Genomic DNA, 13,742 nt, shown 5'->3' on the forward strand with positions numbered 1-13,742 from the left:
TTAGGAACCTTGAGTACTGCAGAAATTCTTTTGTAACCTTGGCCAGATCTGTGCTTTGCCACAATTCTGTCTCTGAGCGCCTTGGCCAGTTCCTTTGACCTCAAGATTCTCATTTGGTCTGACATGCACTGTGAGCTGTGAGGTCTTATATAGACAGGTGTGTGCCTTTCCAAATCAAGTCCTATCAGTTTAATTAAACACAGCTGGACTCCAATGAAGGAGTAGAACCATCTCAAGGAGGATCATAAGGAAATGGACAGCATGTGACTTAAATATGAGTGTCTGACTGAGCAAAGGGTCTGCATACTTATGACCATGTGATATTTCAGTTTTTCCTTTTTTTTTTTAATAAATTTTCAAAAATCTCTACATTTGTTTTTTTTCAGTCAAGATGGGGTGCAGTGTGTACATTAATGAGAAAAAAAGGACTTTTTTGAATTTACCAAATGGCTGTAATGAAAGAGTGAAGAATGTAAAGCAGTCTGAATACTTTCCGTACCCACTGTAAAGCTAAGCTCTATATCTGGAGCACATATCCTCGCCACGAGTGCAGTGAATATTCTTTAAAGATTTTTAGTCCCTTTTTATCTCCATTTTATTACACCTATAGACAGGAGACCGCTAAAATGACAGAAGGAGACCTCCAGCCTTAGCGACGCATGTCGACAATAGGTTTTTAAATAGGTGTTAATGTTTTCTGTAGGTTGTCGGCACCAAAAAATCACAGCCAGTATCTGATCTCCTACGTAAAATGAATTTCCCTATTTCATGTTATGAGTACGTCACCTATAATTAACCCCATACACCTCCATCAAGATAACGCAGGCCCTGATGTTACTGTAGGAGGTAGGTGTTGGTGTGGCATGTGGAAAAGCTGAGTGATATCCAATTAACCACTTACAAAGGGTTAAAGCTCATCTTTCCAGATTTTTGTATACTTATTTTCTCTAGTCACCTTCTACAACAGCATAGGAGGTTGTCTCCATGCCCTAATGGGGACAGGAAGCACAAAGAGGTTAAAAGACCCTCCTACCCTCTATTCGCCAGTGTCTTTCCTGTCCCCCATGGGCCATGGAGAGCTTATAGGGTATGCTGTGTGGCCGGTGACTACAGTATTACCTTTTATAATTAGCCGGGCAGTAGTGGTTGTGGCTTCCCTCCTCTACTAAAGCTGCCCCAGTCTCCCCGCTTGCAGTGGATTCAGGGACCTTCCTGCGCCTCCTTCGGGAGTAAAGCGGGCCAGTGACCCCTGTGACGGAGGCCTCCTGAGCCCTCCGGCTTTCCTGCGCGAGCTGTTCGGCGTCCCGGAAGAGACGTCATCACAGGGCGCGTGTCACTTCCGGGCCTTGCGTTCCACCGTGGAACGCCCGAACTTCCGGTGTCAGCCCTCTGTAGCCTCCGGATCACCGAATGGCGTGTGGAGCACGCTGAAGCTAGCAGAGGCCTGCTCTGAACCCAGGGAGGAGGAGGGGGATAATTGACTGCAATGAGGGAGGGTTTATTGCCTATATAAACCCTCCAGAAGACACCTTCAGGTAAGGCCTATTTGTCCCCCACAATGGAAGGTGTTTTTGCATCTGGCCCTGCGTCTGCAGAGTTCAGCGCTAACCCTGCCACAGTAAGTATATGGGTTATGGGGGGTCCTAGTACAGGGTTTTGAATAGCAGTCCCCTTGGTGTAACTTCTCTCCCCTTTCTTTGTTTTTTAGAGCGACAAATCTGCCCACAAAAACCAGGCCAAAAAAGTGCTAGAATGTGCCTTCTGCTTCAAAAAGCTCCCGTTCAGATGGGAGAAGAAATTGTGCCGCTAGTGTACCGATACGGTGGTTAGAGCTGAACACCCCTTACTACTAGAGGAGATGCGTACCCTCGTGAAACAGGAGGTTCAGTCCTCCCTTGCCACTCTGAAACCTCCTCCTCCTTCTCCGGGTCCATCTGCCGCCAAGACAAAGAAAATGTATTTTGAGCACTCTGACTCAAATTCTGAGGACTCCTACAGCTCGGCCTCTGGGAGATGGGATGAATCTTCATCTCATAGATCTTCCGAGGCTAGGAAATATTTTTTCTCCATGGAATACATGGAGGACTTAATTAGCCCAGTACGTAATGCTATGGGCTTCGAGGAGGAGCAAACCCCAAAACGATCCAGGATGAAATGTTTGGAGGTCTGCAAGCGGAAAGGCAGATAGGGTTCCCTGTCCATGAGAATGTCTTAAACATGATTGCCCAGGAGTGGGAATCTCTGGAAAAACGCCTAAATACCCCCTCTGAACTAAAACATAGATTTCCCTTGGAAGGAGAATTGGTTAACTGGGAGATCCCTAAAGTGGATATACAAGTGACGAGAGTAGACAAGAGGACTCCCCTTTTGAGGACTCCTCTCAGCTAAAAGACTCGTTGGATAGAAAGGTGGAGAGCCTCCTGAGAAAGTCTTGGGGAAACCTCCACTTCTTCCCTTAAAACTAATTTCGCCTCCACGTGTTGCTAGATCCCTTTGAAGTTGTTTGGATCAGCTGGAGAGTCGTAGATCTCAGGGAACCTCAAGAGGGCAGCTATTGGACTCCCTTCAGCTTCTAAAAAATGCAACGGGGTTTCTGACGGATGCCTCAGCTGAGTCGGTGGCTTAAACTGTGAAGTCGTCACATCAAAAATTTAAGCTCTGCTCTATCCCGTTTACAGGCGAATGTCTGTGGGCCTGCCCTAGATGAAATACTAGAAAAGGTCACAGATAAAATGTCTCTACCTGAGCAGAAGCCGGCAAAAAAGCGTTTTTTTCGTCCCTCCTTGCCTCAGACCCCTCAAACTAGCGGGAAAGGAAAAACGTGAAGGTGGAGCTATGCTAAGGGTAAGGGCAGGAACATCCTTGTCCGCCAAACACAGCAGGACGAGCAATGACTCGGACACTGTGGGGGGCTCTCAAGGTTCCTTCACCAGTGGATGGTGATTTCTGAAAGCCATTGGGTTCTCAACATCATCGGGGGGGCCTCCTAATAGAATTAGAGTCCCCCCCCCCCTCAGGGTTGGACTTACTTCTCTTCCATCCCCGGGTGCTTAGGACCTCTTAATATCATGTCTTCAGGGTCTACTGAGTGCGAATGTAATCTCCCCAGAACCAAGTCAGGAGTGGGGGGGGGGGGGGGTCATTACTCCCGTCTCTTTATAGTAAAGAAGCATGCTGAGGATGCGCGTATAATTCTAGACCTGAAGGGTCTCAACCGGCATGTCACATACCGAAAATTCAAGATGGAGTCAGTAAAAACGGCAATTCCACTAATAGGTCCCCGTTTTGTGATGGCAACAATCGATCTAAAAGATTCCTACTTTCATATTCCCATTCATCCTCGCCACAGAAAATATCTAAGATTTGCGGTTCTACAAAATCAGCAGGTGAAGCACTATCAATACAATGTGCTCCCATTTGGCATTTCCTCTGCGCCGAGGATATTTTAAAAAAATATAGTAGAGACAGTGACCTACATTCGGGGACAGGACATCTGTAAAGTACCATACTTAGACGACCTACTAATCATAGCCCCGTCCACTCAGACCCTCAGGGATCATGTACGGAGAGTGCTAGACATCCTTCAGTCCCTAGGGTGGATCCCGAACTTAAAAAAAAAAATCAGCGCTCTAACCCTCCACAGTAAGGAAATTTCTAGGGGTGATTTCTAGACTCCGAGAGGCAGATGTCTTTCCTCCCAGAGGATCATTGTCTCAACCTGATGACAAAGATTTCGGAATTCAAGAAACTGAGGTCTCCTACCCTCCGAGCAGCAATGTCTGTCTTGGGCTCCATGACGGCCTGCATTCAGTCGGTACCCTGGGCCCAAGCACACTGCAGGGCTCTACAACCCCACATTTTGAAAAACTGGAATGGGGTCCCCAACTCCTTGAACAAAAGAGTTCAGACCCCTGGCAGAGTAAAGGCATCTATGACGTGGTTAAACCCCAGGAATCTCCAGAAGAGGGTAGCCTGGTCTCAGTCACCCCTAATAACGGTAACTGCAGACTCCCGCAAGAGGGGGTGGGGGGGGGTATAGGGCTACATGACCCTTTTCAGGGTCTCTGGAGTCCAACGATGGCTACCAGATCATCCAATGTCAGAAAACGGAAGGCAGTAGAGGAAACCTTTCTGGCAGCAAGCAGAATGTTTATGGGTCATCATGTCAGAATATATTCTGACAATGTCACCACAGTAGCTCACCAAACATCAGGGGAGCACAAGGTTCGACAATCTAATGCTTCTTTCAGACTTGCGTTATGCGGCGCAGGGTCGCCGCTAAGCTCCGCCCCCGGCCGCGCCTCCTTCGGTCAGCTCCTATGGGCGCATGACGCTGCATGCGACTGGCGTACCCTATATTTAGCGTTGGGGTACGCTGGCCGTGCGCTGGTATGCTTTTGCCGGCGCATGCGCCCTTCTGGCGCTGCGCCCAACGCACAAAAATACAGCACGGTGCGTTTGGCACACGTCGGCGCAGCACCAAAAGGGCACATGCGCTGGCAAAAGCATACCAGCGCATGGCCAGCGTACCCAACGCTAAATATAGGATACGCCGGTCGCATGCAGCGTCATGCGCCCATAGAAGGAGCTGACCGGAAGAGACACGGTCGGGGGCGGAGGTAAGCGGCGACCCTGCGTTACACCTCATAAAGCAAGTCTGAAAGTAGCCTAAGGAGTGTATCAAGACGAATATTTTGCTGGGCCGAAAGGCATCTCCTGTCCCTGACAGCTGTTCATTTGAAAGGATCCTCCAACCTTCAGGCAGACTTTGAGTCGGCAGAATATATGTCCGGGAGAATGGAGCCTGAATCTGGAAATCTTTGCCATGCTAGCATCCAGATGGGGTCTACCAGACATCAACCTGTTCGCCTCAGCCCAAAATTCACAGCTCGGCAATTACCTCTCCCTAAATCCCAGGGACAATTCCAAAGGGGTAAACTCATTCGCTCAGCAATGGAATTTTCGACTAGCATATGCGTTCCCTCCAGTCCCGACGCTAGCCAAAACCCTTCAGAAGATCAGGGAGGATCGGGTTCCAACCATCCTGGTGGCGCCAATGTGGCCAAAACGCAGCTGGTACAATCAGTAATCAATTTCCGGGTGGACGGTCCAATACAGCTACCTTCCAACATAGATCTTTTATCTCAGGGACCTATACATCACCCAGATCCCGAAAGACTGAGGTTAGCTGCCTGGCTTCTGAAGCCCAGGTACTACATGCGAAGGGGCTGTCGGACGAAGTAATTGCCACCCTACAGATGTCCAGAAGACCAGTCACCAGTGCAATATACAATAAAGTATGGAAAAAAAATTTCATCTTGGTGCATGCCTAACTCACCAGACTCTTTTCTTTCACCCCAATATATCTCAGATCTTGAACTTTTTACAGAGCGTACTAGAACTAGGCCTGAGGCCTAGTACCTTAAAATTTCAGGTCTCTGCCCTTAGTTCCGTATTTCACAACGACTTAGCCAACCACTGTTGGATTAAAATATTCATGGTGTCAGCCCTCAGGAAATTTCCTAGGAACAGCCTATTATCCCCCCCCATGGGACTTGAATGTCATCCTTAAGGGCCTCACTCAACCTCCATTTGAACCTCTGTCTTCATGTACTCCTCAGCTCCTTCCCTTTAAAGCAGCCTTTTTGGTAGCCATTACCACAGCAAGACGTGTGGGAGAACTACAGGCTCTGTCCATAAGGGAACCTTATTTTACAATTAGGGATGACTGCTTATTACTGTGACTTGATCCATCCTTCCTACCCAAGGTCGTTTCGGATTTCCACCGCTCACAAGAAATTGTGCTTCCCTCCTTCTGCCAAAATCCAAAAAATGCAGGGGAGAAAGAATTTCATACACTGTCGGCGAACGTTTTTATACTACTTGGAGCAAACTAAATCGTGGAGAATCGACTCCAATCTATTTATTAACCCTTAAGGACAAAATAAAGGTAGGAGAGTAGCGAAGAGTACCATCGCAGACTGGATCAGGAGAGCTAGTTCTGAATCATACCTGGCTCAAAATATGACGCCTCAGGAGGGTGTCAGAGCTCATTCGACAAGATCTACCTCAGCCTCCTGGGCAGAAAGAGCTGTCGCATCTACAGAACAGATTGGTAGGACCGCTACATGGTCATTCATCCATACCTTTACAAAACACTATAGGTTGGACTTGCGGTCCAGCAGGTACCTAGCCTTCAGCCGGAAGTTTCTCCAGGACGTTGTGCCCCCCTAGCTGCAGAATAGGTTGGTATTCCTCCTATGCTGTCGAGGAAGGTGACTAGAGAAAATAGAATTAGTCTTACTGGTAATTTGGTTTCTAGGAACCTTCCACGACAGTGCTAATTTCTCTCCCTATGTTCCTTGGCTGATTCTGGGGAACTTTAAAGATAACTGGTGCTATGGTATTCCTTATAAGTCACTGGCGAATAGAGGGTGGGAGGATCTTTTAACCTCTTTGTGCTTCCTGTCCCCTATTAGGGCGTGGAGACAACCTCCTATGCTGTCGTGAAAGGTTCCTAGAAACCGAATTACCGATAATACTAATTCTATTTTTTGCGGGGCTCCAGATCCTTGTAATGATATCTTGATTCTACTATTCAAGACTAAAGTGTAGAGATGGCATGAATTGGCCCCAGCAGGGGGCAGCAGTAGTTTCCTTCATTAGCATAGCTCCCTTTATATTCTGGTGGTCTAACCTTGGTGGTCTTAATACGGCCTCCTTGGAAACAGATCCAGCCTGAGTTATCGGGAAGGGTTTGGCATTCCTCTTCCTGCAGACAAGGCTCCATGTCACACCACCATTTCCCCATCACGATGGAAGCTGTGGATATGATCGCAGGGTTATACCAACATGAGGTGCAACTATCTTTCCAGAAACTCTGCCCGTCCCGGTCTATGGGCTGTGTCTAGTCTTGCAGTACAGCTCTATTGTAATGAATGGCACTGAGCTACAATACCACACACAAGCTGTACACAGGACAGGTGCTGTTTCTGGAAGGAGGCGGCTATGTTTTTCTAATCCTAGATAAACTGTTCCACATCTGCATAGGCTAGGTTTAAACTATGCTATGAAATATTTCCACCTCCACTTTTTATGTTCCAATCACTGGTTCCACTTGTGATGTATTTTTTGACAACTCTATGAGTAAAACTAATACTGTGTTATGCTTGGCACAAAGCCCAAGAGGTCACAAAACGCTAAAGAGAGGACCCCTGTCGTACTTCAGGCATAATATAGTATATCTGCTTTTGCTCTTAATATTCCCTTTAAATGGTAACCAAACTGAGACTGATAATCAATGCTAAAAATTCATACTAAATTATCCATAAGGGGGCGCTAGTCCATTGGTATTTACATGCCATTAACTTTACCAGGGAGACGAGGTATAATATACTAAAATGTGATGGGGTCACACAGAGAAGTGGAGCAGTGATGAGCGGTTATATAGGGGACAGTATATTGCTGTATACATTGCACCCGTACCCAGGTGTAACTACCCGACTTACCATCCACACATGACGGTTTGTCCCGGGTCGTTCCGGCCACTTTTCCCGGCAGGCAGGAGCACTGCACTGTCTGCGATCGCTCCTCGATACGGTTCCTGTTACAACAGCGATGGGCTGACACAACCCGACAGGTACCACCAGCTGTGTGGTATAAAGTTACAGGGTCACTTACATTAGGAAAGACCCTACAGGGCACATGCCAATGCATCAGCTTTTAAAAGGATGATATACAAGATAAAAGGGTCTGCTGTCTCTTATTTCATAGCCGCCCCCACTAATCCATAGGCTGTATCTGGTATTGCAGCTTGGCTCCATTTTAAGGTTATTTCCCAAATCACAAGATATCCACTTAGTATTACTTGCCAATGGCTGGAGATCCAAATACTGAGACCACCAGTAATTCCAAGGTCAGGACTTTGTATACCAGAGGGATTTGGAGCCCGTCTTGAATGGAGCGGAGGTGTCTATGGGACTGCGGAAAATATTGAGGTGCTGTACTCGGAGGTGGAGCATGTGCATGTCCACTCCATTCACGACAGGCTGCAGAAGCACTTTTGGGTTCCAGAGTCCCGCTCTCTAGATCACCAGTAGCGAATACCCAGCGATTGGACCCGATCGATAGATAGTGGCTAATTTGCTACTTTGGGAATCAACTTAGCAATCTTTTATCCTACTGCAGAGGTGGGGGGAGGCTCCTGCTGCAGCCAGTATTTTTTTTTTTTTTTTTTTTTTTTTAGAATCGGACACAGGACAGTGAGGACAAGGGGAGGGGGACATGGCTGATCTCTCGGGACACAGAGAACATTTCTTTATAAAAAAAAAAAAAAAAAAAAAGAGGAAATTATGGAGGGAAGAGTTTGGATATGTGTTTTTTTTCACATTTTCAGTGGTTTAGTGGTTTTTAAAGGCGGTGTGGGAAAATGTTTCTTTGGATGCACTCAAACGGCCGCAAAGCGACCAGGATTACAGTCGCGTTGTTTCTTGACTTTAGCGAACAGCCTTGTAGGCATAAATTGAAGCTTTTTGCTCCGGGCAGGAACCTATATGGTCCTGGGAATGCTTTCTTACTTTGGAGGACCAGGCATTGGCAGATTAATCAGACAGGCCATTAATTCTAATTAGACCCCTGTAGTACTTGATTTCCCCTGTGGTGGTGCTGCAGGCAAAGTGAGCACCAGATGGCAGATTTCAGCTGCTGATCGCTTTGCGATCGCCGTATCATCTGGTCTATAAATGGCCCCTATATTTATAATGTAGGCTGTTTCTGCTGTAGAATGAAATGACGAGGTCTCCTCTTACATCCCGCCTTTCCATCTCTGGTATGTGGTGTGCACCCCTCCGCTATCCCTCGCACTTGTTTCTCTCATCTCTCTCCATCTGTCTCCCCCACATCCCTCGTAGTCTGTGCTGCAGCCCTGTTCCTCTCTTGCTAGCAGATGGCATTTGCACACCCGGTCCTCATTTCTTAAGAGTCTGTGCCAGGATCTGGGAACATATCTGGCAAGAATAACAGTAATGATTTTTTTTTTCCCTGGCAATGGTCAGGGCAGGAAGGCAAGCAATGGGCGGCTATGGGAATCCATGTGCTGAACTGTAGGAGTGCAACTGACTAGGGCGAACAGGGTAATGATGTGTTTGGATGAAGTCAGGCAGTAGAGGGGGGTGAAGACTCCGTCACGGAGGCTGGAAGATGGGGAGAGGGTAGGTAAGTAGGGGGATAGTATCAGCAACTTACAGATGACTGGCAGCTGGTTGGTGTCTGTGAAGTACTGGTAGTGCGGAGGCCACAGTGGAGACAGGTCGGGCATCTGAACGTTGTGCTTGGCATAGGAGGCTGTGACCGCTGACCAGAAACAGGACATGGACAGGAGGACACTGAAGCTATCAGAGAATAGAAAAGGAGGTCAGGTTGCACAACTCTGGACCATACATGTACCAGAACCAGCAGGCAGCACTGGGGGGGTAGGAAGATGACGCGTAAAAAAGTGTTAACAATATCCATGTGGGGCAAAACACAAGAAGACACTGTTTGGGAGCTTACGTATAAAAGGGCAATGGCCGGCTACAGGGTCACATACTACATGTCCCAGAGCAGGGTGATGACTGTAAATCAGATTGCACCTGCTGATGAGAAGCGGGATGATGACTATGTTGGATGGTGATATGAAGAAGGCTGAGGAATACAGGCAGGATTGTTCCTGGTGAGGTGAAAGTGGATGATGACTATGTTGGATGGTGAGGAGAAGCAGGATGATTACAGGCGCGATTGTTCCTGGTGAGGAGAAGGTGGATGATAACTGTTGGATGGTGATATGAAGCAGGATAAGTACAGGCAGAATTGTTCCTGGTGAGGAGAAGGTGGATGATGAACACAAGTTTGATGGTTCCTGATAGAAACAAGATGATAGATGTTGGTTACGTGGTTCCTAGTAGAGGGAAGCGAAGCATTGATTGGAATAAATGGCTCCTGGCGATGATGACGATATTTCATGGTGATGAACGGTAGGATTATGAGTGCAGCCTGTATTATTAATAGTGACAGGCAAGGTGATGAATAGCGGGATGATGAATGGCTAGATGTTCCTGGTGATGGATACATGAATGGTTCCTGGTGGATCTAGGCAGGGTGATGACTAGAGATACACCCAGGTGGTTCCTCGTAGTCCAGCATAAACAGGTGAGCTCCCCAGGATCACCGAATACAGGGATCCTGGAATGGAGGGATCCTTGCTGATAGTAATAAAACTAAAGATACAGCCATCAGGGCATGCTTGGAGTTATAGTTGTAGAACGTAACATAACAAAAATAACGAGAGGGGAAAGCCATCTTGATTTCTGTCCTTTGTAACATAGAGGCAGATTGCTTACCACATGGCTACTTTGAGGACCATTCAGAGAAGGGGCCCTGCTCTAGTTGGCCTCATCCCTCTTTTAGTAAGTGGTGGTGACTTTTACAGAATTGTGTAGGAAGCAAACAGTAGGTTGAGGAATAGGCCCAAGGGTCCTGAACGGGGGGGGGGGGGGGGGATCAAAAACAGCCCCTCTATCCTGGGACAATAAAGTAGGATATGTGTTTGAGCTCTGCTATGGGGTCTTGTCTCTTCTCGCCGCTGCATCATATCAATGACTCCAATTAGCGGATCACCTAATGACCGGATCTAGTGCGTCCCACAGTGTGGCCCTTAAACACATAGAGAATAATGGGCCACGGAGGGTGTAATTGTAGTGACCCAGCTGCATGTAAATCCAGGCTGATGGCTGACAATAATCGTAACTGAAATAATGGAAAGTGACCGAGCGGCTAAAGAACGAGGCACGCTGTGTACTGAGCACACAACAATCACATGGCTCATCAGAGGGGCAGGAGGCTCCGGAGGGCTCCGCAGCGCCCCGCACAAGGTTTTCATCCAGTTTTCTGATCATATATAAAAGCAGATGAAAAGCTTATTTTTAGATGAGACATTTCCCAGCTTATGTGTGACCGATATACAGGCCTTAACCCTTCCTGCTCCAGATCCCTATATACAGGCCTTAACCCTTCCTGCTCCAGATCCCTATATACAGGCCTTAACCCTTCCTCCTCCAGATCCCTATGTACGGGCCTTAACCCTTGCTCCTCCAGATCCCTATGTACGGGCCTTAACCCTTGCTCCTCCAGATCCCTATGTACGGGCCTTAACCCTTGCTCCTCCAGATCCCTATGTACGGGCCTTAACCCTTGCTCCTCCAGATCCCTATGTACGGGACTTAACCCTTGCTCCCCCAGATCCCTATGTACGGGACTTAACCCTTCTTTCTCCAGATCCCTATATGCAGGACTTAACCCTTCCATTTTCTGTTCCCTATATACAGGACTTAACCCTTCCTCTTACAGATCCCTATGTACGGGAGAATTAACCCTTCCTCTTCCAGATCCCTATGTACGGGAGAATTAACCCTTCCTCTTCCAGATCCCTATGTACGGGAGAATTAACCCTTCCTCTTCCAGATCCCTATGTACGGGAGAATTAACCCTTCCTCTTCCAGATCCCTATGTACGGGAGAATTAACCCTTCCTCTTCCAGATCCCTATGTACGGGAGAATTAACCCTTCCTCTTCCAGATCCCTATGTATGGGAGAATTAACCCTTCCTCTTCCAGATCCCTATGTATGGGAGAATTAACCCTTCCTCTTCCAGATCCCTATGTACGGGAGAATTAACCCTTCCTCTTCCAGATCCCTATGTACGGGAGAATTAACCCTTCCTCTTCCAGATCCCTATGTACGGGAGAATTAACCCTTCCTCTTCCAGATCCCTATGTACGGGAGAATTAACCCTTCCTCTTCCAGATCCCTATGTATGGGAGAATTAACCCTTCTTTCTCCAGATCGCTATGTATGGGACTTAACCCTTCCTTTTTCTGATCCCTATACACAGGTCTTAACCCTTCCTCCTTCAGATCCCTATATACAGGTCTTTAACCCTTCCTCAACCTGCCTGTATGTACAGGCCTTAAGCCTTCCTCCTTCAGATCCCTATGTACAGGCCTTAAGCCTTCCTCCTTCAGATCCCTATATACAGGTCTTAACCCTTCCTCCTTCAGATCCCTATATACAGACCTTAACCCTTCCTCCTTCAGATCCCTATATACAGGCCTTATCCCTTCCTCGACCTGTCTGTATGTACAGGACTTAACCCTTCCTCTTTCAGATACCTATACACAGAACTTAACCCTTCCTCGTCCACATCTGTATATACAGGAGTTTGTCCTTTCACCTCGAGAGATAAATATACTGTATACATACATATAGCTTAACACTTTCTCCTCCAGAACAGTACATGGATGACTTAACTGTTTCTCCCCCAGCTGCTTGCAAAGGGGACTTAATCCTTCTTTTTCTACGGCTCAATATCTCATACTATTAAAACTCAAAGTTAATCCTTTCTTTTCCAGAGTATAAAATGGAGCCATACCAGTTGACTTAACCCTTTCAGAAGCTTATACGCCATACCTATCCCTTTCTCCTTCAAGAGCCTCCTATTTCCCAAACTTATACCTTATTCCTCCTATTAACCCTTCCTTCCCTGCAGCCCTATGTCGCCACGATCACCCCTCTTTTATTTGCGCACCTTGGATAATCCTTTAGCAGCCCCTTTATCCACCTCTTCATCAAGAGCCCTAAAATATGACTTCATCCTTACAGCCCTTAAATATGTAGATGAGGTAACTCTTCATTTCCCGGAGTAGCACACAGCACTGATTCATCCCTTCTGTGCTGTACATTTAGCACTTTAATACACCCTGCAATATTCATCTTGGCACCATGGACAGGTCATCTAACCCCAATGGTAAAAAGAGACAAAACTTTGTGCACATGGACTTTGGTCTACATCTACAGCTTTCTCCTCTCATTCAACCCTTTCTGCCCTTTAACTTATTTTCATTCATCCTTCCATCCGTCCATCCGAGCCTTACCTTGTCGCCATCCTGACTGTTGCACCTCATTGAATTTCTCTCAGGATCAGCGCTCATACCTGTACCCCTATGATCAACTCGTGACTTCATCTGCTCGTTACCATTGGGCACCTGAGACCTCTCCCCGCCATTGGGGGTCTCATCCTATAGGGACTGCTGCTCACTTACCTTCGCTGTAGCCTACAGCCCATGGAATCGGGTGTAATAACAGAGCTGGGAGGATTGCTTCTTCCTTTGCTCATCATCCGGTGAGGCTGTAATCCATCTGGGATGTGTGAGTGAGGGGGAGGAGGGCTGGGTGCCATGTGTGATAACAGAGAGTGGGGAGTGATGAAGAGGAAGCTGTGGGGGTCCATGGTGCCCTGTATGAGAAGTGCCAGCTGGGTATGAGGGAGGGGAGGTATATTCTGCCCCTCACCGCATTTCCACCTTTCTCATTGCACAGCCCACCATGCTTTCTCCTACTTTTCCCACTAGTGACTTTTGCTCGCTCCGTTCCATTCTCAGTTTTCCTACAGACGTGCTGCCCACGGCTCCTCCTGTTCACTTGCTCACCCTCATTCATTTCTCACCAGCTGATGCTGTCATTTCTTCTCAATACTTTCCCTGGGTCCAAACTGGAACTGGTGTCTCCAATCTGTGCCCATGAAACAAGGGCATTTTTTTTTCTTTTACCCCCCGAGGGGGGGGGGGGGTGAGTGCAACTAAGAGACAAGTTTAGGCACGGAGCGTTCTCACCAATGAGGCTCACAATCTATTTTTTCCTATTTTTGACCC

At 47.4% G+C, this 13,742-nt stretch overlaps 1 protein-coding gene across 2 annotated transcripts in view; it reads right to left on the reverse strand.

Annotated features, from left to right (window-relative positions):
* The window catches only part of LOC141046708 (chemokine-like protein TAFA-1), a 15,976-nt gene extending 2,501 nt beyond the window's left edge, over window positions 1-13,475 (reverse strand). The window contains exons 1-4 of one of the 2 annotated variants that reach the window (XM_073541313.1): window positions 13,134-13,475; window positions 9,244-9,389; window positions 7,509-7,649; window positions 6,698-6,822 (exon numbers count right to left, since the gene is read on the reverse strand). In XM_073541313.1, the coding sequence (XP_073397414.1) occupies window positions 6,698-6,822; window positions 7,509-7,649; window positions 9,244-9,389; window positions 13,134-13,321 (600 nt within the window). In that variant the 5' untranslated portion in view covers window positions 13,322-13,475. Of the gene's footprint in view, window positions 1-6,697; window positions 6,823-7,508; window positions 7,650-9,243; window positions 9,390-12,965; window positions 13,103-13,133 lie in introns of those variants that run through there. The other variant, XM_073541314.1, reaches the window with a different exon arrangement.
* Between the last annotated feature and the right edge of the window lie 267 nt (window positions 13,476-13,742).

The sequence above is a fragment of the Dendrobates tinctorius genome, unplaced genomic scaffold (assembly GCF_039654945.1).
Source record: "Dendrobates tinctorius isolate UK_male_01 unplaced genomic scaffold, ASM3965494v1 ptg000120l, whole genome shotgun sequence".
NCBI lineage: Eukaryota > Metazoa > Chordata > Amphibia > Anura > Dendrobatidae > Dendrobates > Dendrobates tinctorius.